The 18,381-nt window shown below is 54.0% G+C and overlaps 2 protein-coding genes across 2 annotated transcripts; both read right to left on the bottom strand.

Annotated features, from left to right (window-relative positions):
• Positions 1-5,911: 5,911 nt before the first annotated feature.
• ACTL9 (actin-like 9) lies at positions 5,912-7,165 on the bottom strand. The gene has a single exon (XM_004688954.1). The coding sequence runs from the start codon at positions 7,163-7,165 to the stop codon at positions 5,912-5,914; it is 1,254 nt and encodes a 417-aa protein (XP_004689011.1).
• Positions 7,166-12,575: 5,410 nt separating this feature from the next.
• On the bottom strand, positions 12,576-16,218 carry PPAP2C (phosphatidic acid phosphatase type 2C). Its single transcript, XM_004688953.2, has 5 exons — positions 16,065-16,218; positions 15,491-15,768; positions 13,526-13,583; positions 13,148-13,324; positions 12,576-12,976 (listed from the first exon to the last, which is right to left on the bottom strand). The coding sequence occupies exons 1-5, from the start codon at positions 16,098-16,100 to the stop codon at positions 12,845-12,847; spliced, it is 681 nt and encodes a 226-aa protein (XP_004689010.1). The 5' UTR covers positions 16,101-16,218; the 3' UTR covers positions 12,576-12,844.
• Positions 16,219-18,381: the final 2,163 nt, after the last annotated feature.

The raw sequence follows: 18,381 nt of genomic DNA, 5'->3' as shown, positions 1-18,381 counted from the left end.
TGTTTTGGCTTAGCTTTTCTGCTCCCTTGTTTGCTTCTCTATATTCCACACCTGTGATCCAGGGTTTGCTTTTCTCCTTTTGATTTTTTTTGCTTAACATCATCCCCTCCCCTCCAGTCCCATCCATGTTGCCGCAAAGGACAAGGTTTCGTCTTTTTGATGGGTGAGTAGTATTCCCTTGTGTATATCCTACCTGTTCTAAATCCAGTCCTCTGTCCTTGGGCATGTAGGCTGTTTCCATAACTTAACTATTATAAACAGTGCTGCAGTGAAAGGAGGAGTATTTATCTCTTCAAGTTAGTGTTTACTCATCTTTTGGGTGTACACACAGGAGTCAGATTCCTGAGTCATAGGCAAATCTATTTACAATTCTTTCAGAAACCTCCATCCTGTTTTCCATAGGGGTTGGACCAATTTACATTCTCACCAGCCATGTACAGGTGATTCCTTTCCCCAAACCCTTGCTGACACTTATTCTGTCTGTTGCGGGCCATTCTCACAAAGTGAGGTGGGATCTCAATGTGGTTTTGATTTGCTCTTCCCTGATGATAAGTGATGATGAGCCTGTTGACCGCCTGTAGGTCTTCTTTGGGAAAATGTCTAGTTCTTATTGTTTAAATTACTTTGTTTTCTTTTTGTGGAGTTGTGTGAATTCTTTAGAGATTCTAGCTACTAGCCCCTTGTTGGAGTATGGCACGCAAATATTTTCTTCCACTCATAGGATGTTTTTTCATTTGATAGATTAATACAGTCCTTTTTTATTTTTCAGACTTATTTTCCTTGCTATTGGAGTTGAGTTCCCAAAGACATCCTGAAAGCAATGCCATGAAGGCTTTTGCCTAGGTTTTGACTTGAGATAGTGGTCTAGTTTCATTCTTTTGTATGTGGTCATTGTTCACCATTTGTTGAAGAAACACTTCCCCCCCACCACCACTTTGTATTCTTAGTATTTTTGTAAACTAACTGCCGATATAAGTGTGGTTCTATTCTATTCCATTCATCTGTGTGTCAGTTATTATTTCAGTACCATACCGTTTTGATGACCATAGCTTTGTAATGTAACTTGAAGTTTGGAAGTATATCTTCCTCTTGTTTGTCACTTTCACTTCTTAGAGTCTATTGTGGTTTCATATGAATTTCACTAATGTCTCCTCTATTTCTTTGAAGAATGCCACTGAAACCTTGCTATTATTTGCACTGAATCTGTATACTGCTTTAAATGGCATGGTCATTTTTACAATGCTAATTCTTCCAATCCATTAGCAATATCAAAGGAATAGCTTTGTGACTCTATATTTTTAATAATATCTTTTAGTTTTCATTGTACAATCTTTTCACATCCTCTTTTAAATTTACTCTTAGATGATTCATTCTTTTTTTATGAGATTATAAATAGGATTGTTTCTTTGATTTCTTTTTCTTCTAGTTGCTTGTTCACAAATGTGTTTTGTATATTGATTTTTAGCCTGACACTTTGCTGTACTGATTTATTGTTTCAAATAGTTTTTTAGAGGCATTTTAGGGTTTTCTGTGTATATTATCATGCCACATGAAAATCAAGATAGTTTTCTATCACAAAGTATATTAATTTTATTAGTTTCTCTTGCCTAATTGCTCTAGCTACAACTTTCAATATTGTGTTGACTAGTAGTGGTGAAAATGGACATCTTAGTCTTATACTTGATCTTAGAAGGAACACTTTCAGTTTTTCACCATTTAATAGGATGTTAACTATTTATAATGGCTTTACTATGTTGAGATATGTTCCATTTATTCTTGTTTGAGAGGTTTTTTTTTTTTTTTAATAAAAAAGGGATATTATAGTGCCTCCCTTGTGGTGCAAGGAGTTTAGTCTCAATACTATGAAGCTATCTGCAGCCATTACAGCACAGTTCGATCCCCAGCCAGTGAGCTGACCACATGGGACAGCAGAACTCTGTCTTGCCTTCTGCTCCCCTCAGCAGTGTATTTCAGTCAATCTATCTGTTCTGCTCCCCACTGTCTCTGGTGGATGCTCTCACGCAGACACCATGCCCCGCCCCATCGCCACTCCACTTCTGGCATACGTTCCAGCTCTTGTATGCATAAATAAATTAAATAAATCTTCTAAAAAATGGATATTACATCTTGTCAAAATAATTTTTTTGCATCCGTTGAAATGATTATATGACTTTTATCTTTCCTTTATTCATGTGAATGAACACTATTGATTTACAGATGATTTGCAAATCATTCTTGCATCCCTGAGCTAAATCCCACTTGATTATGGTGTATGATTGTTTTACTATATTGAATTTGGTGTACTAAGACTTTTTTGAGAATTTCTTGTATCTATGTTCATTGGGGACATTGGTCTATAGTTTTCATTTTTTTGTGACATCTTTTTCTTCTTTTGGTATCAGAGTGATGTGCTTGGTATCATCAGATGTATAGAGTTTAAGGATAGGTATTAGTTCATCTCTGAAGACTTGTTAGAACTCACTAGAAACCATCTGGTCCTGTCTTTTGTTTTTTTGGGAGATTTTTGATTAGTTTCATATTTTTCCTTATAGTTGACGTGTTCAAGTTTTCTGTCCCTTCCCAATTCAGTCTCTGAATTTAGTTTTCTAAGAATTTGTCCATGCCTTCTAGATTGTCCAGTTTGCTCACATACAGATAGTCAGAGGAGAGTCTGATGCTCTTCCGTACGCCTCAGACGTCAGTTGTCACCTCTCTTCATTTCTGAATAGACGTGTAAGTTTTCTCTTGTTTTCTTAGTGGGTCTCGATGGAGGTTTGTCTATTTTTTTTCAAAGAGCCAGCTGTTGGTTTCATAGACCTTTCTGTACTGCCTTTCCAATTTCAATGTCATCTGTTTCTGCTCTAATTTTCAAACATTATTTCTGTCCTTTAGTGGATTTCGGCTCCATTTGATCTTCTGCTCGGAGCCTGAGGTGCCACGTAAATGATTTATTTGTGTTCTCTTTGCCCTCTGACTTTGAACTTCCCTCTCAGCGCGGCCTTTCCGGAGGCCCGTGGGCCCCCGTAGCTACTCTTAGCCATTTATTAGCAGCGTTTTTAAATATCACCTTTGATCTCCTTGTTAACCCAACAGTCACTCAGCAGCATGCCGCTGGGCACCCACACATGACTGGTTTTGTTCTTGTTTTCTCTCTGCGGTTGATTTCTAGCTTCTTGGCACTGTTGTCAGAGAAGCTACTCAAGTGATTTCCATTTCACGAGTTTGTCATCCCCTATTATGTGGCCCAGCATGTGGTCTCTCCTGAGAGTGGCTGTGGGTGCTTGGGAAGACGCATGCTTAGCTCTGTCGCCCCATGAGTGATGCCAATCCACCTCACCTAGTTTTCCTTCAGGGCTGTTGTTTCCTTGCTGATTTCCTGTCTGGTTGTTCTTTTCACTGATGTGAGTGGGACGCTAAGTTCCTCCACGGCTATGGCGCTGCATCAGTGTCTCTTTTTAGGTCTGTTACGAGTTGCTTTTTATATTTTGCTGCACTTTGCGGCATGTGTTGATGAGACTGATGTCTTCCTGATGATTGAACCCTTTAGTATCAGATGATGTCTATTCCTGGCTCTTGTGGCTTTTCAAGCCTGAAGTCTGTTTTCTCTAGGTATGGCTGTCCCTGCTTTTACTTTTTATTTTTTAAAGATTTATTTTTTATTTTTTAAAGATTTATTTATTTATGCATACAGGCCAGGGGTGTGTGGGGGGGATTCACCAGATCATCCTCTGGTGAGAGGATTCACCCGAGCCAGAACAGGTGGATCCACTGCCGAGGGGAGCAGTGGGGAGACAGGAGAGGCCTGCTGAGCCCTGTGAGTCACTCCCTGGCCGGGAATCGAACTTGTGCTGCTGTGTTATGCGGACAGCCTCATAGTGCTGTGCTTTAACCCGCTGCGCCACCAGGGAGGCCCCCCAAGACTACTGGTTTAAATGTTAATTTCACAGAAAATGCCTTCACGGCAGCATGGTATTTGATCAAATACTGGTGCAAAATAGCAGAGCAAAGTTGACGCAGAAGATGATCACAAGCCCACCGTTGTCGGCCAGACACCTGTGCTCCTTCGCTGCGGTTTGCAGTGCCTGCTGTGGGCCTGCTCCTGTAGCCCGAAGGACCGAGTGGCGTCAGCGAGGCTGGGTTGGAGCTCCCGGCCCCCACAGAGAGAGCAGAGTCCTCTGTGGGGTGCGGAGGGAGGACTCAGGGGTCTGGAGCTCGCGGGGCACTGGTGGGGCTGGCGGACAGAGGACCGGAAGGTCAGCTTTCTGGGCCATCGCCGAGTGTACAGTGGCTGAGACAGACCCGGCGGGAGAGACGGCTTCTGCGCCAGTGAAGGCCTGGAGTTGTGGGAACCTCACTTTGGTCTAAACGGGAGTCCCTGGGCTTCCTGAGCAGCCCGGTGATGCTGGGGTTTGTGCCCTCTCCACCGCCTGTGGCCTCTGGCAATCAGCCCGCCCTGCACCCCCTGTCGTGTGCCTGGCAGGGAGTCCCCTGACCCCATGGCATGGTGGCAGCTGCTCGAGGTCTGGGAGCCTGGTCTGCTCTCTTCTGGGGACTCTGAATTGGGACCTTGAACTTGGGGGTGCTGCCCCCTGGTGGGAAGGATGAGCCATTTCCCTTCCCCACTGTCACCTGGGGCTTCTAGCCCATTCCAAGGGAGCAGGAGGAAATAATCACCTGATGGGGTGTGGCCCCTCCCCCCCATACCTGCCCAAGGTCACGGTGGGCTGCACCTTGGCGACACAAGGCCACTGGTGTCTTTACTGATGACGGGGCCCCGAGCTGCTCCCGGAGTTGGACTCAGGGTGCATCTTATTATGGGGTGACCCTGGAGAGTAGCACTGGGAGCTGGGGATCAAGGTATAGGCCTAGAGCATCAGTGGGGTCATCATGGATGGTCCTAAGGGTCAGACCCTTGCTGGGAGACTGGGGACTGGGGTCAGAAGGTGGTCTGAGACAGGCCGCTCGGGAATACTTCTAGGGGAGACACAGAGTAAGGGGGTGGCCTAAGAGTAGTGGAGGTCATGCTGGGGGCTCGAGCCTTAGCGCAAGGCCACCTTTGAGTGCAAGAGAAACCGCGTGGAGGGGGATCCCGAGCAAATAAGTCACTCCAGAAAAGCAAGCTGGGGAGGACGGTGCCAGACCGTCCATTGGGTCCTGGGCACTGAGGACATCTTTTAGTGAGTGTAGGCGAGACCCTCAAAACATGGACCTTTGGGGGTGAGGATCTTTGGGAGATGCACTTGCAGGGCCATGATCAGAACATGAGGGTGCAGGAGAACACCCGGGTATCTGGATAATCACGTGAAGGAGACCAGGGACGTGGCTTTGGAAGACTAAGAGCCAGGCTGCCTTGGAAAGGGGACCTTGGCGCAGCGTTGAGGCCCTGGACACTGGGGCCAGCTAGAAGGCACAGCCATACATTTGAGCACTTGGGGCCAGCCACTGCGGTGGGGAGGGAGCACCCAGGTGTGGCTGCCTTGGGGAGACCGGTCAGGCAGGTGGACCTTGAAGGACATGCGGCGGGGATGAATTGGGGGTGGGGTGGGTTAGAAACTGCGGATTCTAAGGGGTCTATCACAGCAACCCATCATGAGGGTGTTCGGGGGCGGGAACCTGGGATTTCAGGGGGCGGCCTCGCGGGTTTTCCAGCCCAGGGAGGCGCCTGCGCAGTGAGGGTCTTGGAGCCGCGTGGCCGAGGGCAGGACCTGGCGGGGTGAGGCCGGCAGGTGTAGTGGGGGTGGGGGCCTCAGTGGGGTCCCAGGTGACTCAGGGGTGTCTCGGGAGAGATCAGGGAGGGTGGTCGGTGGGGTCAGACGCAGGTGAGTACGGGAGAGTCCAGGAGCCGACCTGGGGGCCCTGGGAGAAGGCGGCCCCTGACCCCAGCGGAGGTTTATTGCCCGGGGCCGCCGGGTCAGGCGCACTTGCGGTACACGATGTGCGGCCCCTGCTCCTCGTACTGCTCCCGCAGGACCCAGCAGGACTGGAAGGTGCGCAGGGACGCCAGGATGGAGCCCCCGATCCACACCGCGAAGTTCCTCCTGGGCTGCGCCACCACGGCGGCGGCCGGGGCCCCGGGGGGCTGCGCGCACAGCAGCTCGGCGCGGAAACGGGCCTCGAAGCCCGCGAAGAGCGAGGAGCCCCCGCACAGCAGCACGCTCTGCGCCACCTCAGCCCGCGCCTCGGCCGGGACCTTGCGGAGGCTCTGGCTGGCCATGGCGGGGACGCCCACGGGCGACAGTCCTGGGATCTTGGGGGGACTGAACAGCAGCTCCGGGCACTGGAACAGCTCCCTGCCCAGCGTCACCGTCCGGCCGTCCGGCAGCTTCAGGGTCCGGCGGCACTCCTGCCCCGGCCGGGCCTGCCGCTTGGGCGCCACGGGCGCCACATGGCAGTAGCGGTGCTTGATGTCCTCCACGGTGTCCAGGTCCTGCTGCCCCAGCGGCAGGCCTGACCCTCGCAGCATCTCGGCCAGGAAGGCCGTCAGGTGGGTGCCGGCCAGGTCCAGGCGCTCGGTGGCGTGCGGCAGATTGTAGCCCTGGAACACGGGCACCGTGTAGGTGACCCCGTGGCCCGTGTCCACCACCAGCCCGCTGACCCGCCCGTGGGCGTAGACGGACAGCACCGACTGATACGCCACGTACATGGCCGGGGAGCGCAGCGACTCGAAGGCCAGCTCCACCAGCTTCTCCCGGTTGGTGCTGGGGCTGAAGGGCGGGTCCGAGAGCAGCAGGGGGTGGTCCCAGGTGGCCACACGAAGGTCGTGCTCCAGCACGTGGCGCCAGATGAGCTCGGCGGCTTCCCAGTCCACCAGGATTCCGTTGCGCACCGGCTGCACCAGCGTCAGCTCCGGGCGCGAGCGGGCGGCCTCGCCGATGAAGGTCTCCAGCACTGTGTGTTTGGAGGTGGCAGACTTCTTGGGGTGACAGCCCACGACGGTGGCCACTGTGTAGATGGGCCGGGCCTGCCCCGCGAAGCCCACCTTACAGGTGCCTGTGCCCATGTCGATGACCACAGCCCCCGTCTTGGGTGGCAGCCTGTCCCCCACCAGGCCGGGGGAGTCCTGTTGCAGGGTTTTGCTCGCCTGGATTGAGCTGGGGCTCAGGTCAGGCCGGGGGGCCTCTGAATAGGATCTGGGCTCCGGGAGCTTGGGGCCATTTGCATCCATGGCTGTAACTGGCCAGGTGAGCTGCTTATCAAGGTGGACCGCTTTCCTCTGGGGGGCGGGGGTGTGGGGAAAAGAGGGTGAGCCCTGCCAGGGGTGAGCAGAGAGGGAGCCGACCTGTCAGCAGTCTGTGACATCAGCATGCTCAGTTGGGCCCTGCAGGAGACTTCATAATGCAGGGGTGGCGTGGGGGTGGGGTCCCTCGTCGTCGCCCTGCTCCAGAAAGCTCTCAGGATACCCATGTATTCTGGATCCCCCCAAGTGCTAAGTTTGGGGGGGAGGCAGACCGAGTTCCGCAGAGGGTCCTTCGACACCGTTCCTGGACCCAGGGCCCGGAGGCCCAGGACTCCTGCCCTCAGGGGCCTTCACGGGGCATGGAGAGCTGGTCACAGTGCTTCAGACGTTGAAAGTTAATCCCTGGGGTGCCGCTTAGAAAGTGGCTAGCTAGCGGGGCTTTCTGGCCCTCAAGCTCTGGCCCCTCAGCGTGGGTGAGGGGCAAGCAGAGGCGCAGGCACCCGGTGCTCAGGTCTGTGACTCTTCCTCCTACCGCCTGGAACAGCCTCCCCGCCCCAGTCCTGCAGGACTTTGCTTCTTCAAACAGCAGCGGGCTGCGCTGCCTCCTGGGAGCCTCCCCACCTTCCCCTCCCATCTGCGGCACACAGTGGTGAGGGAGGTGCCTGCCAGTGGCTTTTCCTTTTTACCTTGGTGCAGGTGTTACATGGGGTGAAAAAAGGGGCTTCAGTGTAGATAAAAAGGGGAAGGAAGGGGTTGCTTCATCTAAGGACAGCACCATGGATCAGGAAAGTTGCTTCTAAACTGATCTGTGGTGGTGGTAGGTTTCACCTGCTGAATGAAAAATTAAAATTTCATGTGTTTGTGTGGAGTGCTAGGAATCAGCAGGACTGATGTGAATGTGTCATGGGAGTATCACAGCAAGAGAAGCTTAACATGCTTGTGTATGTGTGTGTTTGACTTTTGGAGGCCTGAATTATTCTGTGATCTAGGTTATTTCCATGCTCGGCCATTGTGAGTCACAGTGCAGAGAGTACAGATGTCTCTTGGGGATTGTTTTCATCTATTTCGGTTTATATACGCAGAAATGAGCTTGTTGAATCATGGCATAGTTTAAGTTTCCTTTTTTTTTTTCTAGGTTTATTTATTTATGCATACAGAACTGGGGTACAGGCCAGAGGTGCAGGGGTGGTGAGAGGATTCACCAGCGGCAGACCTAACCATTGCATTCTTGGCTATTTACCCAAAAGGAATGAAAAGACTTATAGATAAATATTGACAGCAATTGTATTGGTGATAACCAAAAAACTGGGAACAATCCAAAACACACATCAATGGATGAATTGGGTGAATTGCGGAAAGCCCATAAAAGGGAATCTATCAGTGATAAAGGAATGAATTTTCAGTATGTGCAACAACACATTGTACCACATCAAATAAAGGAAGCCGGGTGAAGATGGGTACATCCATGATTCTCGAAGTCCAAACTCACAGGAAGCCGAGGTCTGGTTGCTTGGATGACGGGGTCATAAGAAGTGTGCAGGAAGCATTCAGAATGGATGAAAACAATCATTTCTCACATTTCATATCATCATCATATTTGAATTGTGAATCTGACTTCACGGGTTTGTAAATGCATCGAAGGCAACTGAATTGCAAACTCTTCACTCATGGCTACTTTATGTCCTCTATGCACTGATAAGGCTGATAAAAAACCAAACAGGTGGGTCCTCCCTGCTGGCGCAGCTGGTTAAAGCAAGGCACCATGAAGCTATCAGCAACTACAGCAGCATGAGTTCAATCCCCAGCCAGGGAGTGACCCACAGGACACAGCAGATCTCACCTGTCCCACCCGCTGCCCCTCTAAGCAATGCATTTCAGACAATCTGCCTGTTCTGCTCCCCACTCTGTCTCTGGTGGGTCTTCTCAACTGCCGCACCTCTGATTCCAGTTCCTGGTTTGATCTCACTTCATAATTCCATCTACCTCAGAACAAGTAATTCTTAAAATGGTGTGTATAGTTCTCTACCAGTGTCCTTTCTAGGTTTCAAGCAGCTACATCTGAGTGGACTGCCCTGACTGATTAGCCTGTTGTCATCTCCAAGAATGAGACCCAGGGGTTCTAGGAATTGAGTCCAGTTCTCCAGCAGTTGGCCTCCCTTGCCCTTCCAAGCTGCTGGAAATTAACATTGTAAAGGTCTGTGAGATGCTGGGAGATTACGTAGGAGATATGTGAAGAGTCTTAGTAAACAATCTTCTGAATGTAAGAAGTGTGGAGAAGCTTTCACTTGCCTTCATCCTTTCAGTGACGTGTGTAGACACTGAGCCAGAAAACTCACGCCTGCAAAATGTGGGAAAACCTTTACGTCTCCCTCTTCCCTTACACAGCATGTTAGAATTCATTCTCTAGGAAACCTTATGAATGGCAGGAATGTGGGAAAGTTTTCATATACTCCTCTTCCTTTCAATTCCACAGGAGGAAGCACGGTGGAGATAAACTATGAATGTGAGCAGTGTGGGAAAGTCTTCAGGCAGTTCTCAAATCTGAGAGAACATGTGAAAACACCGTGAAGATAAGCCCTCCATGTATGAGTGGTGTGGCAAAGCCTTTAGGTATCATTCAAAATTGTGAAAACATGCTAGAACACATAGTGGCATTAAGCTCTATAAATGTGAGCGGCGTGGCACAGTCTTTAGGTATCAATCAAACCTTCAAGTTCATGTGAAATCACACAGTGTGGCTAGACCCTCTGAGTGTGAGCAGTGTGGCAAAGCCTTCAGGTCTCCCTCAAGTCTGTGAGACTATGTAAGGACTCACATTGGGGAGAAACCCCATGAACGTCAGCAATGTGGGAAAGCCTTCAGGTGCCCCTCACACTTCGAGGACATGTGAAAATGCACAGTGAAGAGAAACCCTATGAAAGCAAGGAGTGTGGGAAAGTTTTCAGACACCCCAAATATTTTCAAAGACGTGAAAATACACAATGAAGAGAAACCTAATGAATGTGAGAAGCCTGGGAAAACTGAGTTGCTTTTCATTCCTTCAAAAATAGCAGCAGCACACAAGTAGGAGGCACTGAAATAGTCACTGTGTAAAAGTCTTCAGTTGTCACTGCCCCTTTCAGCACAGGTGAGAAGAAAGTGCAGAGAAAGCTTATGAAGACACAGTGTGGGAATGTGTGCAGCCGCTCCTTTAACCAAAACCCACTGGTTGAGCTGGAACAAAACCCCCAAAATACATTTACTTGAGACTTTGTTAGGACTTTGCCCAGGAGACTCAAGAAACCTTTGGCTTGTGTTCCAAGTTGTTTGGGATTAGCGCTTAGATCCAGAAAGAAAAGGTGGGGGAGTTCTATGCAAATTGGAAACCTAGCAGCTGCTGTTCTAGGTCAGCTGTCAAGTAAGTCCAGCTGCTGAGATGGCCCCAGCAAAGCTACTCATGCTCTGTGTGTGCACTAGGGCCCTGGAGCCCCTGTTCCAGAACTTGTTTCATTTCTATTACACTGTCTTTTGGACATAGGGATGATGAACACTTTTTGTTTCTGGCTTGCTTTTTTCCCATGAAATTTGATGTAATTTTACATAAAACGTGTTCCTGCTGTTCCTTGATGCTTTCCTAATGTTCCTTGATGTGATATTTTTGTCATTGGCATTTCTGTCCTGGTCTACCGTTGCAGATACTAAGGTTTCCTGACTTAATATCTACCAATCCCTTCACGTGTTATGAAAGTTGTATCTTGTATATTTGTTGCTAGTGAATAGCTTGTCTATGATAGCTACACCTCACAGAAATGCCTAATTGTGGAACAGGGAAGAGCTGAGTCTGATCAGATCATAACATAACCTTTCCTCGTTGTCCTTGATCTTGGCTGGAATTGAGCATGAAACACCGAGTCAAGGGAGACATGCGGCATGAAGACGAGAGCAGGTGTCTTGCCCCGTGCAGCTGTGGGAGTCCCCTCCTAGGTTTTCACGGTCACTTAGATATTTGCACTTTCCAAAAAATAAAAGAATGCTTTGGAAAACAGTTGGAGTGAGAGGCACAGAGGCTGCACACCCAGCTCCTGGGGCAGCTCCAAGAAAGCCCATCGAGTCCGCCCTAAAAATGACCTGGTAAAACCGCAGTGCAAACAAACAGCAGGCAGGCGTGATGAGTGAAGAGACTGAAAAGGCAGAGCCTTGCTCACTCTCGGAGCCTGAGAACAGCGTCTGGCTTTTCTCCCTGAGGTTATCCCAAAGTTTCTTACGTTACTGTCATTATTTTGACTTTCTTTCAGTATTATTCTGGCCTTTTCGAGCTCCAGCAGCTCTGAACTGGGACCTGGGTCCCAACAGTAATCACCCTCCTGGGCAGCCCTCCTGGCGTGCCCTCCGCCTGGGGCAGGCACCGCGCCGCTGGGCCCGGCGTCCCAGAGCCGTGTGCGCCTGACGGGCATCGTGGGCTCTGCCCTGCAGCCAGCCTCCCTGTGAGGCTGCTGCCCTGGAGAAACAGTCAGCTTAAAAGCTGCTCCCGTGCTCTGCCAGGCCACCAGCACCAGCGTGGGCTCCAGGAGGGTCTGGCTTTGTTCTGCTGCCACCTAGTTGTACCACACCAGGAGGCGCCCTGACTTCTACTTCACTTTCTGTTGCCCCAAACTGTAAACGTCGCAGACACTCAGGTTTTGAACACATCTTCAGTTTGTTTTGTTTTTAATGTTTCCAGAGTTCATATCCAGCCTCTTCCTCTTCTGACACTTGCTCTGTGGGCAGGGAGCCGTGTCACTGTCCCGGGGCAGGACAAGAGTGGTCAGCTTCAGTTCAGGTGGGCCCCCGGACATGGAGAGTGGCTGCCTCGGGCACCGGGCCCAGGCAGCTGGGCTACGCTGAGGGGAAGCTGTGCAGGCCCCGCTCCCTGGAGGGGGCTGAGGCCTCCGTGGAGGGGGCCACTCCCACGCAGAAGGGATGAGTCTGTCTCCAGGTCCCAAGTCCACGCGGGAGGCCTCAGGCGAGCCTCGAAGCCTCACCTGGCAGAACTCCCCAGTGCCACACCCGACATGAGGCCTAAGGAAGGGCCCATGCTTTAGTTTTGGGGGGCAAGAGGGGTGATACTCTAGGGCTAGGCTCTGCAGTCCCCTTAGCCCTGTCGGGAGCTCGCTGCCACTCGTCTGGGGCCCGGAGGCTCCGTGTCGCGGGAGGAGCGGCCCCGAGGACACTCTCTCCACCACAGAGTCCCGCCAGTTGGGGTCGCACGACCGCAGAGCAGCGGACTGGAGCGGGTGCCCCCTCCGCTCCCCCCAGCAGACGTTGCCCGAGAAAGCAGCTGTAGGCATCGCAGCTTGACCCGGTCGGCCAGCACAGGGACGCCCACGTGCCGCAACGTGGCGATGGACACACGCACCACAACACGTCAAGCAGACACTGCGCTTTACTAGAAACCCACACACGTGACACGACAGGCAACTTCACTGCTCTCATCTGCCCTCGCCCAGCACAGGGGCACTCAGGCAGCTGAGGAGAGGGCCCTCCCTGTCAGGGCTGCCCCGGGTACCTCCAGACCCTGGGCCAGTGCAGGAAGTGGGGTGTGCAGAACCCACTCCAGGGGCCGGCCAGCAGGGACCCTGCCCACAGCGCTAACCAGTCCACGCCGGGGTCTGCGGGCATGCTGGCCCCAGCCTCAGGAGCGGGGGGCTGCTACCCATAGTGGTTGCGGTCAGCCTCACCCAGGGTCAGTGAATCTGACAGACTGGGCTTCTGTTCCAGCTTCTCCTCCTCCGGGGAGTGCTGGGAGGGCCGGGGCTTGAAGAAGTCAGAGATGTATCGGACCTAGAAGGACAGGAGGGAGAAGGCTGACCGGCGGCGAGGGCTGGGGGAGGGGGCAGGGACGGGACAATGAGAAAGCAGAGCGGAGGACAGGTCCTGAGGAGGGAGGGAGAAGGCGGAGTCCCAGGACAAGGGCACGTCCTGGCGGGGTGGCGGGCGGGCCCAGGCGCTCACAGTGAGGACAGCCACCAGCGCCCCCTGCAGCAGGCCAACGAGGACATCGCTCCAGTGGTGCTTGTGGTCAGACACGCGGGTGTAGCCCACGAAGAAGGCAAAGGCCACCAGGAAGAACTGCACCGTGGGCCGCAGCAGCCGAGCCCACTTCCAGCACAGGCGTGCCTGCACGTAGAGCTGGGGCCGGGGGTGCGTCAGCCCTGCAGCCGCACGCCAGCCCCCTGCCCGCCGCCAGGCGCAAGGGCCGGGAGGGAGCCCCAGCGTCCGCACCCACCCCCGCCCCGACCTCCCCTGCCCGGAAGGCGAGCGACGGGGCCCACGGGGGCAGTCACTTGGCCACTGGTTACCAGCCAGCAGGTCACGCAGGACCAGACTCACCGCCAAGAACACCATGCAGTACATCCCGAAGGAGGAGTGTCCCGAGTAGAAGGATAACCTGGGCCGGGGAGAGCAACAGGCTTCAGAGGCGGCGCCTGTGGAGGCAGCCGGGCCCGGGAGCTGCGTCCCCGCCCTGCGTTTCCCGGCTGGGCCCTGCACGGGGGATTTCACACGGGAAGCCGGGCCAGCGTCTGACCCAACAAGGATTCCCTTCTCGTTCGCCTGAGAGGGCCACAGAAGTTCCCACACCAGAGCTGGGACCGGCAAAGGTGCTGCAGGCCCAAGCTCGCGGCCCAGCGGTCTCGGTGCCTGGCTGGCAGCCGGCACCGCAGTGTTCACTACGTTTCTTATCAGGATTGTTTTCCATCTGCAGCAACTGATGCGAGTCTCACATTTTCTTTTTATATAAATTCAAGTTTCAGCACATCAATGAACTAGAGACAAAACAGGAGAGGAAGATCCACCACGTTCCATAAAAGCGATGGGAAAAATGGGCAAGAACAGCTTAAATCCGACTGTGGGTGGCCAGGTGTGCCAGAGCTGCCGTGGGCAAGAATTCTGATTGATTCCCTGGAGTCCTGGCTGGCGAAGCAAAAAGATGCACCAGCAAACAGCCAGAACTCAAAGACAGAGAAAATCTTGGAGGCAGCGAGAAAGGGTACTCATGGTGTCTCAGCAGGAGCCACGGGTGTCAGAAGGCAGCGGAATGATATAGTCAGAGGCTGAGAGAGAGAACTGTCAGCTAAGAATTTAGAGGATGGCACGCATCCTCTACAAATAAAGGAGAAAATTAGTCCTTCCCAGACCAAAAAAGCTAAAGAGGATTCACTGCTAGGACAACTGCCTTATAGGAAATGCTAAAGGGAGTCTTTCAAGGAAAAATGAAGTATGGTACACAGGAATTCAAATTTAACAAAGACATGCAAACCAAGCAGAAAGGTAATTATATAATGGAGACATCAGTATTATTGTACTTCAGGTTTAGAAATCCTGTTTTTCCAATATGCTTAAAAAAAAACATAAAACAGCCAACTAAATCTGCTATGAGCATACAATGCAAAAGATGTAACTTGTGACAATAACATCATTAGGGAGAGATATAATCACAAAGTTCTTGCACAGTAAATATCAATTTAACAGAAAAGGCAGTAATGAAAAAATTGAAAGACAGAAAAAGATGTGTTGAAAACAACAGCTGGCAGTGGCCGTACTGTCTGATAAAACAGGCGCTGAGACAAGAATTGTTAGGAGAAACAAAGGACATTACATGGTGATAAAACTCATCATGAAGATGTAACAAAGAGATATGCGCCTACCAACAGCAACCCAAAATCCACGCGGCAAACTAACAGGAGCTACATAGACATGGGTAACTCTGAAACATTCAAGAAGCCAAGCTGGAAAGGCCAGAGTGTGCAATTCCATTTGTATGAAATGTCCACATGACCAGAGACAGAGCGCGGTGCTGAGGCCACGGGGGAAGAATGACAGCAAACGGGCGAAGGGAAGACAGTGAGGATGGCTGCACGACATTTTGAACGTACTGAAAAGCAAAGGTCGTACAGACTAGGATGGCTACTTCAGTGAATTGTATGCCAAGGGAATTCAATTTCACTATTTTAAAAAAGGAGAAGAATGTTGAATAAATAAAAGTTTAATATGCGTATTGGTGGAGACAGTGACAAGACAAAGCAAGAAGCATGAGAGTGAGACCTGCCATTCAGGGGAGACGGGCCCCCCTCTGACAGCAGCTGTTATGCTCCGAGGGTCAACAGGCCCCCACCTCCTCTCAGGCTGAAAGACCCAGGCCGATGGTGTCTGGATCTCACTCACACCTCATCTTCTGCCAATGAGCTTTATGCTTCTCCACAGGGCACCACGTTCCTCACCCAGCACCCGAGGGCCCTTCCCAACCCCTCCTGCAGGCTTGAGGCCCCTGTCCCGAGGCTGGTTCTCCACACCTACCTGGCCTCAGTGACGTTGGCAGGGCTGCCCCTGCACACCGAATCTACCTGCACGTACAGCGAGCAGTTGATGCGGCTCCAATCAGGGTCACACACGGCCAGGAAATTGGGCCGCAGGCGGCCGATCATGTACTTGGCCAGGTCTGTCAGCGACTGGCTCATGGCTGCCCCAAACAAGAAGGTCCCCAGCACCTTGTAAATGGCGGCCACGTAGTTGTTAAAGTTGGAGCGGGAATAGAGGCGGTCGGTATACACCAGGTAGGCCTCCCCCATGCAGACCTAGAAAGGGGGAACCAAGAGACTGAAGGCCGGGCTGGGCAGCAACTGAGGGGGCTCCCCGGGCACTCTGGCGCAGGCCTCGGGCTTGCCGGCGGGAAGGAGTTCCAGATTCCTGGCCTCCCGGAGGACACCGGGCTCCTGGGACCTCAAGGTGGCCCTTTCCCCACAAGCACTGCCCAGGGCAGGGTGGTGCCTCCACCCCCACCCCAACAGACCCCTTTATGCCTTCCAGGGCAGGGCTTGACCCTCCAGTGGCCCCCTCACCCCGCGCCAAGCCCTCCCCACCCCCGCCTTACAAGGATGACGGTGGCTGTGATGGTGACCCCAGCCATGAGCCTATGGGTGATGGTGTCCGGACGGTAGGGGTACCGGATGGAGTCATCTTTACAGTAGAAGCCTCGCTTGTACGGGGCATTCACGAGTGTCAGGATGAGGAAGGGCAGAGCGGCTGGGATGGAAGAGGGACGCAGGAGTCACGTGCCCCCTGCCAAGCCCTGGGTCCCACAGACTTTCCTCAGGTGCTTGACACCTGCCTCGGCGGGGGACCTCCACCCCCACGACACAGCCCTTCCCAGGGCAAGCGCCATCACCCTCAGATGAACGCCAGCCTCCTCCCCAGACCCATCACCCAGCCCTCCCCCTCCGCGGCCCCCCCTCGCACCCCGCTGGCACACACCCATGACCTTTGCACATGGGCCTCTTGGCCCAAACCATCTTGCCTGATTTCATCTAGTCTCAGCTCCACCCGCACGACCCACCCTGGCGTCACTCTCCCAGGAGGAAATTTCCATCCTTCACGTCTCGTCCTGTGCGTCCCCGAGTGCGCGCGGCCCCCAACCCACCCATGGGGAGGGCCCGAGGGAGGCGTGCTGCCTTCCGGCAGTGCGTGGGCAGGCCAGGGTTTCGTGAGTATCGTTGTAGAAGGGAAGGCCCCGCGTGCCTCCAGGGCCGGCCCAGGCCTTCGGGGTCAGCAAGCCGAGGCCCCACTGTCGTCCTCGCGCGACCGAGACAGACGCAGCCCCGAGTCAGGGCCGCTCAGCCAGGCTCTGTCCAGGAGCCCGGTCAGGGCCAACTCCAGACAGGCATGGCGGGCCCGGGTGCCCGAGGCCCCGTGGGGCCCACGTCCACAGGACAGGTGCTGGAGGCAGAGCCAGGCGGCGCCCTCTGCCCCTCGCGCACAAGGAGGCCCTGAAGCCTGAACAGCCCGGAGCGGAGGGCAGGGGCGGGCCCCGTCCGGGCCTGGGCTCTGGGGGCACAGATACGCCGCTAGTGACGGGAAGGGACAGCCGGGGGAAGAAAGCTGCTGAGAGCCGGGGGGTTGGGGGGCTGAGGAAACAACCCAGAGCAGGACAGCGGGCGGCGGCAGCTCTCAGGGGCCCTCTGGGGAGTGGAAGAGAAGCGGAAGTGCAGGGAGGCCGTGGGTGTGCCAGGCAGAGAGCAGAGTCAGTCCAAAGGCCCGGGGTGGGCCCTCTAAGGGCCGCACGCTGGGGTGCCGACTCCCGGTCAGAGGCGGGGATGGAGGCAGGAGTCCAGTGAGGGGCAGGGGAACGGAGGCTGCAGCCGTGTGGGGCATGGAACCCCAGGCTTGGGGGGACCCCGGAGTCGGCAAGCGGGAGAGGCTGGGTCTGGTCCTGTTTGAAGGCGGACTGGGCCTCAAGGCCCGTCTCTGCGCCTGCCACAGGGACACCCCCAGTGGAGTGTGTTTGGTCTCCGGGGATTTGGAGGGCAAGTTCAAAGCACTGGACTGCCCCCCCTATCAAATGTCTCAGCAGACACCTCCAGGGCCCCTGGCCTCAAACCCCCCAGGGCCCTCCTCACCTCTACAACTGAACTGTTTGTAAAACTGTTTGCTGCTAGAAGGGAGAAGGGCTGCCAGGAGCTGGCTGGCACCGGGGCACCACACCGCCTGATCTCAGCTCTGCTGCCCACTGCTGTGTGACCTCCCGCAGGCAGCTGAACCTCTCTGTGCTGCAATTGGGGATCAAGTTCTTTAGAATGAAAGGTTTAATTACTTGCTGCCTGGTGCCTGGCACACACTAGATGCCACACAACTACTTAAATTACACGCGTCCTCAGGAGGGGCCCCGGCTGGCAGTCACCCTTTGGGGACTTCCTGGAGACCTGGCCCACCAGGGGGCCTGTCTGGGACAAGGGGAACGCCTGCTCTGCAGTCCGGCAGGGCTGGCCCTTGCCCCGCGGTCCCCCGATCCCGCAGGAGGGGCAGAAACCAGCGTGGGGCGGGGGCGGCCTAGGCCAGAGGCCCGCCCCAGCCAGGGTGTGATGCAGCGGCCACTGTCCACAGCCCCAGGGCAAACACTCCGGCTTTGTTTCCGGGACCCCAGGGAAGGGGCGGGGAGGGACTCCAGGGCGCCCCCTCCCCCTGTCTGACCAGCAAACTCGCCCGACAGGTTTGGTCCGCGCAGCCCGGAGGCGCCGGCCGCTGCGCCTCGGCCCAGCCTTTCCCTCCCGGAGTCTCGGTCCCGGGCGCGCCCCGCACCCGCGGGGCGTCTAACCCCAGCCCGCGGCTGCGCTCCGGGCGGGAGCTCGGCCCTCCCCGCGCCCACCGAACGTGCCGATCCAGGGCGCCCCCTCCCCCTGTCTGACCAGCAAACT

This window comes from Condylura cristata, unplaced genomic scaffold, assembly GCF_000260355.1.
Source record: "Condylura cristata isolate star-nosed mole 26May11 unplaced genomic scaffold, ConCri1.0 scaffold00025, whole genome shotgun sequence".
In the NCBI taxonomy this organism is placed as follows: domain Eukaryota; kingdom Metazoa; phylum Chordata; class Mammalia; order Eulipotyphla; family Talpidae; genus Condylura; species Condylura cristata.
This window is presented reverse-complemented; position numbering and strand designations above follow the sequence as displayed.

Coding starts and splice junctions, on each gene's coding strand:
- ACTL9 (XM_004688954.1), bottom strand. CDS start 7,165: ATGGATGCAAATGGCCCCAAGCTCCCGGAGCCCAGATCCTATTCAGAG.
- PPAP2C (XM_004688953.2), bottom strand. CDS start 16,100: ATGGCTGGGGTCACCATCACAGCCACCGTCATCCTT. Junction 13,584..15,490: donor GCCAACGTCACTGAGGCCAG/GTAGGTGTGGAG, acceptor TCCCCGGCCCAG/GTTATCCTTCTACTCGGGAC. Junction 12,977..13,147: donor CGCTGGTGGCTGTCCTCACT/GTGAGCGCCTGG, acceptor CTGTCCTTCTAG/GTCCGATACATCTCTGACTT.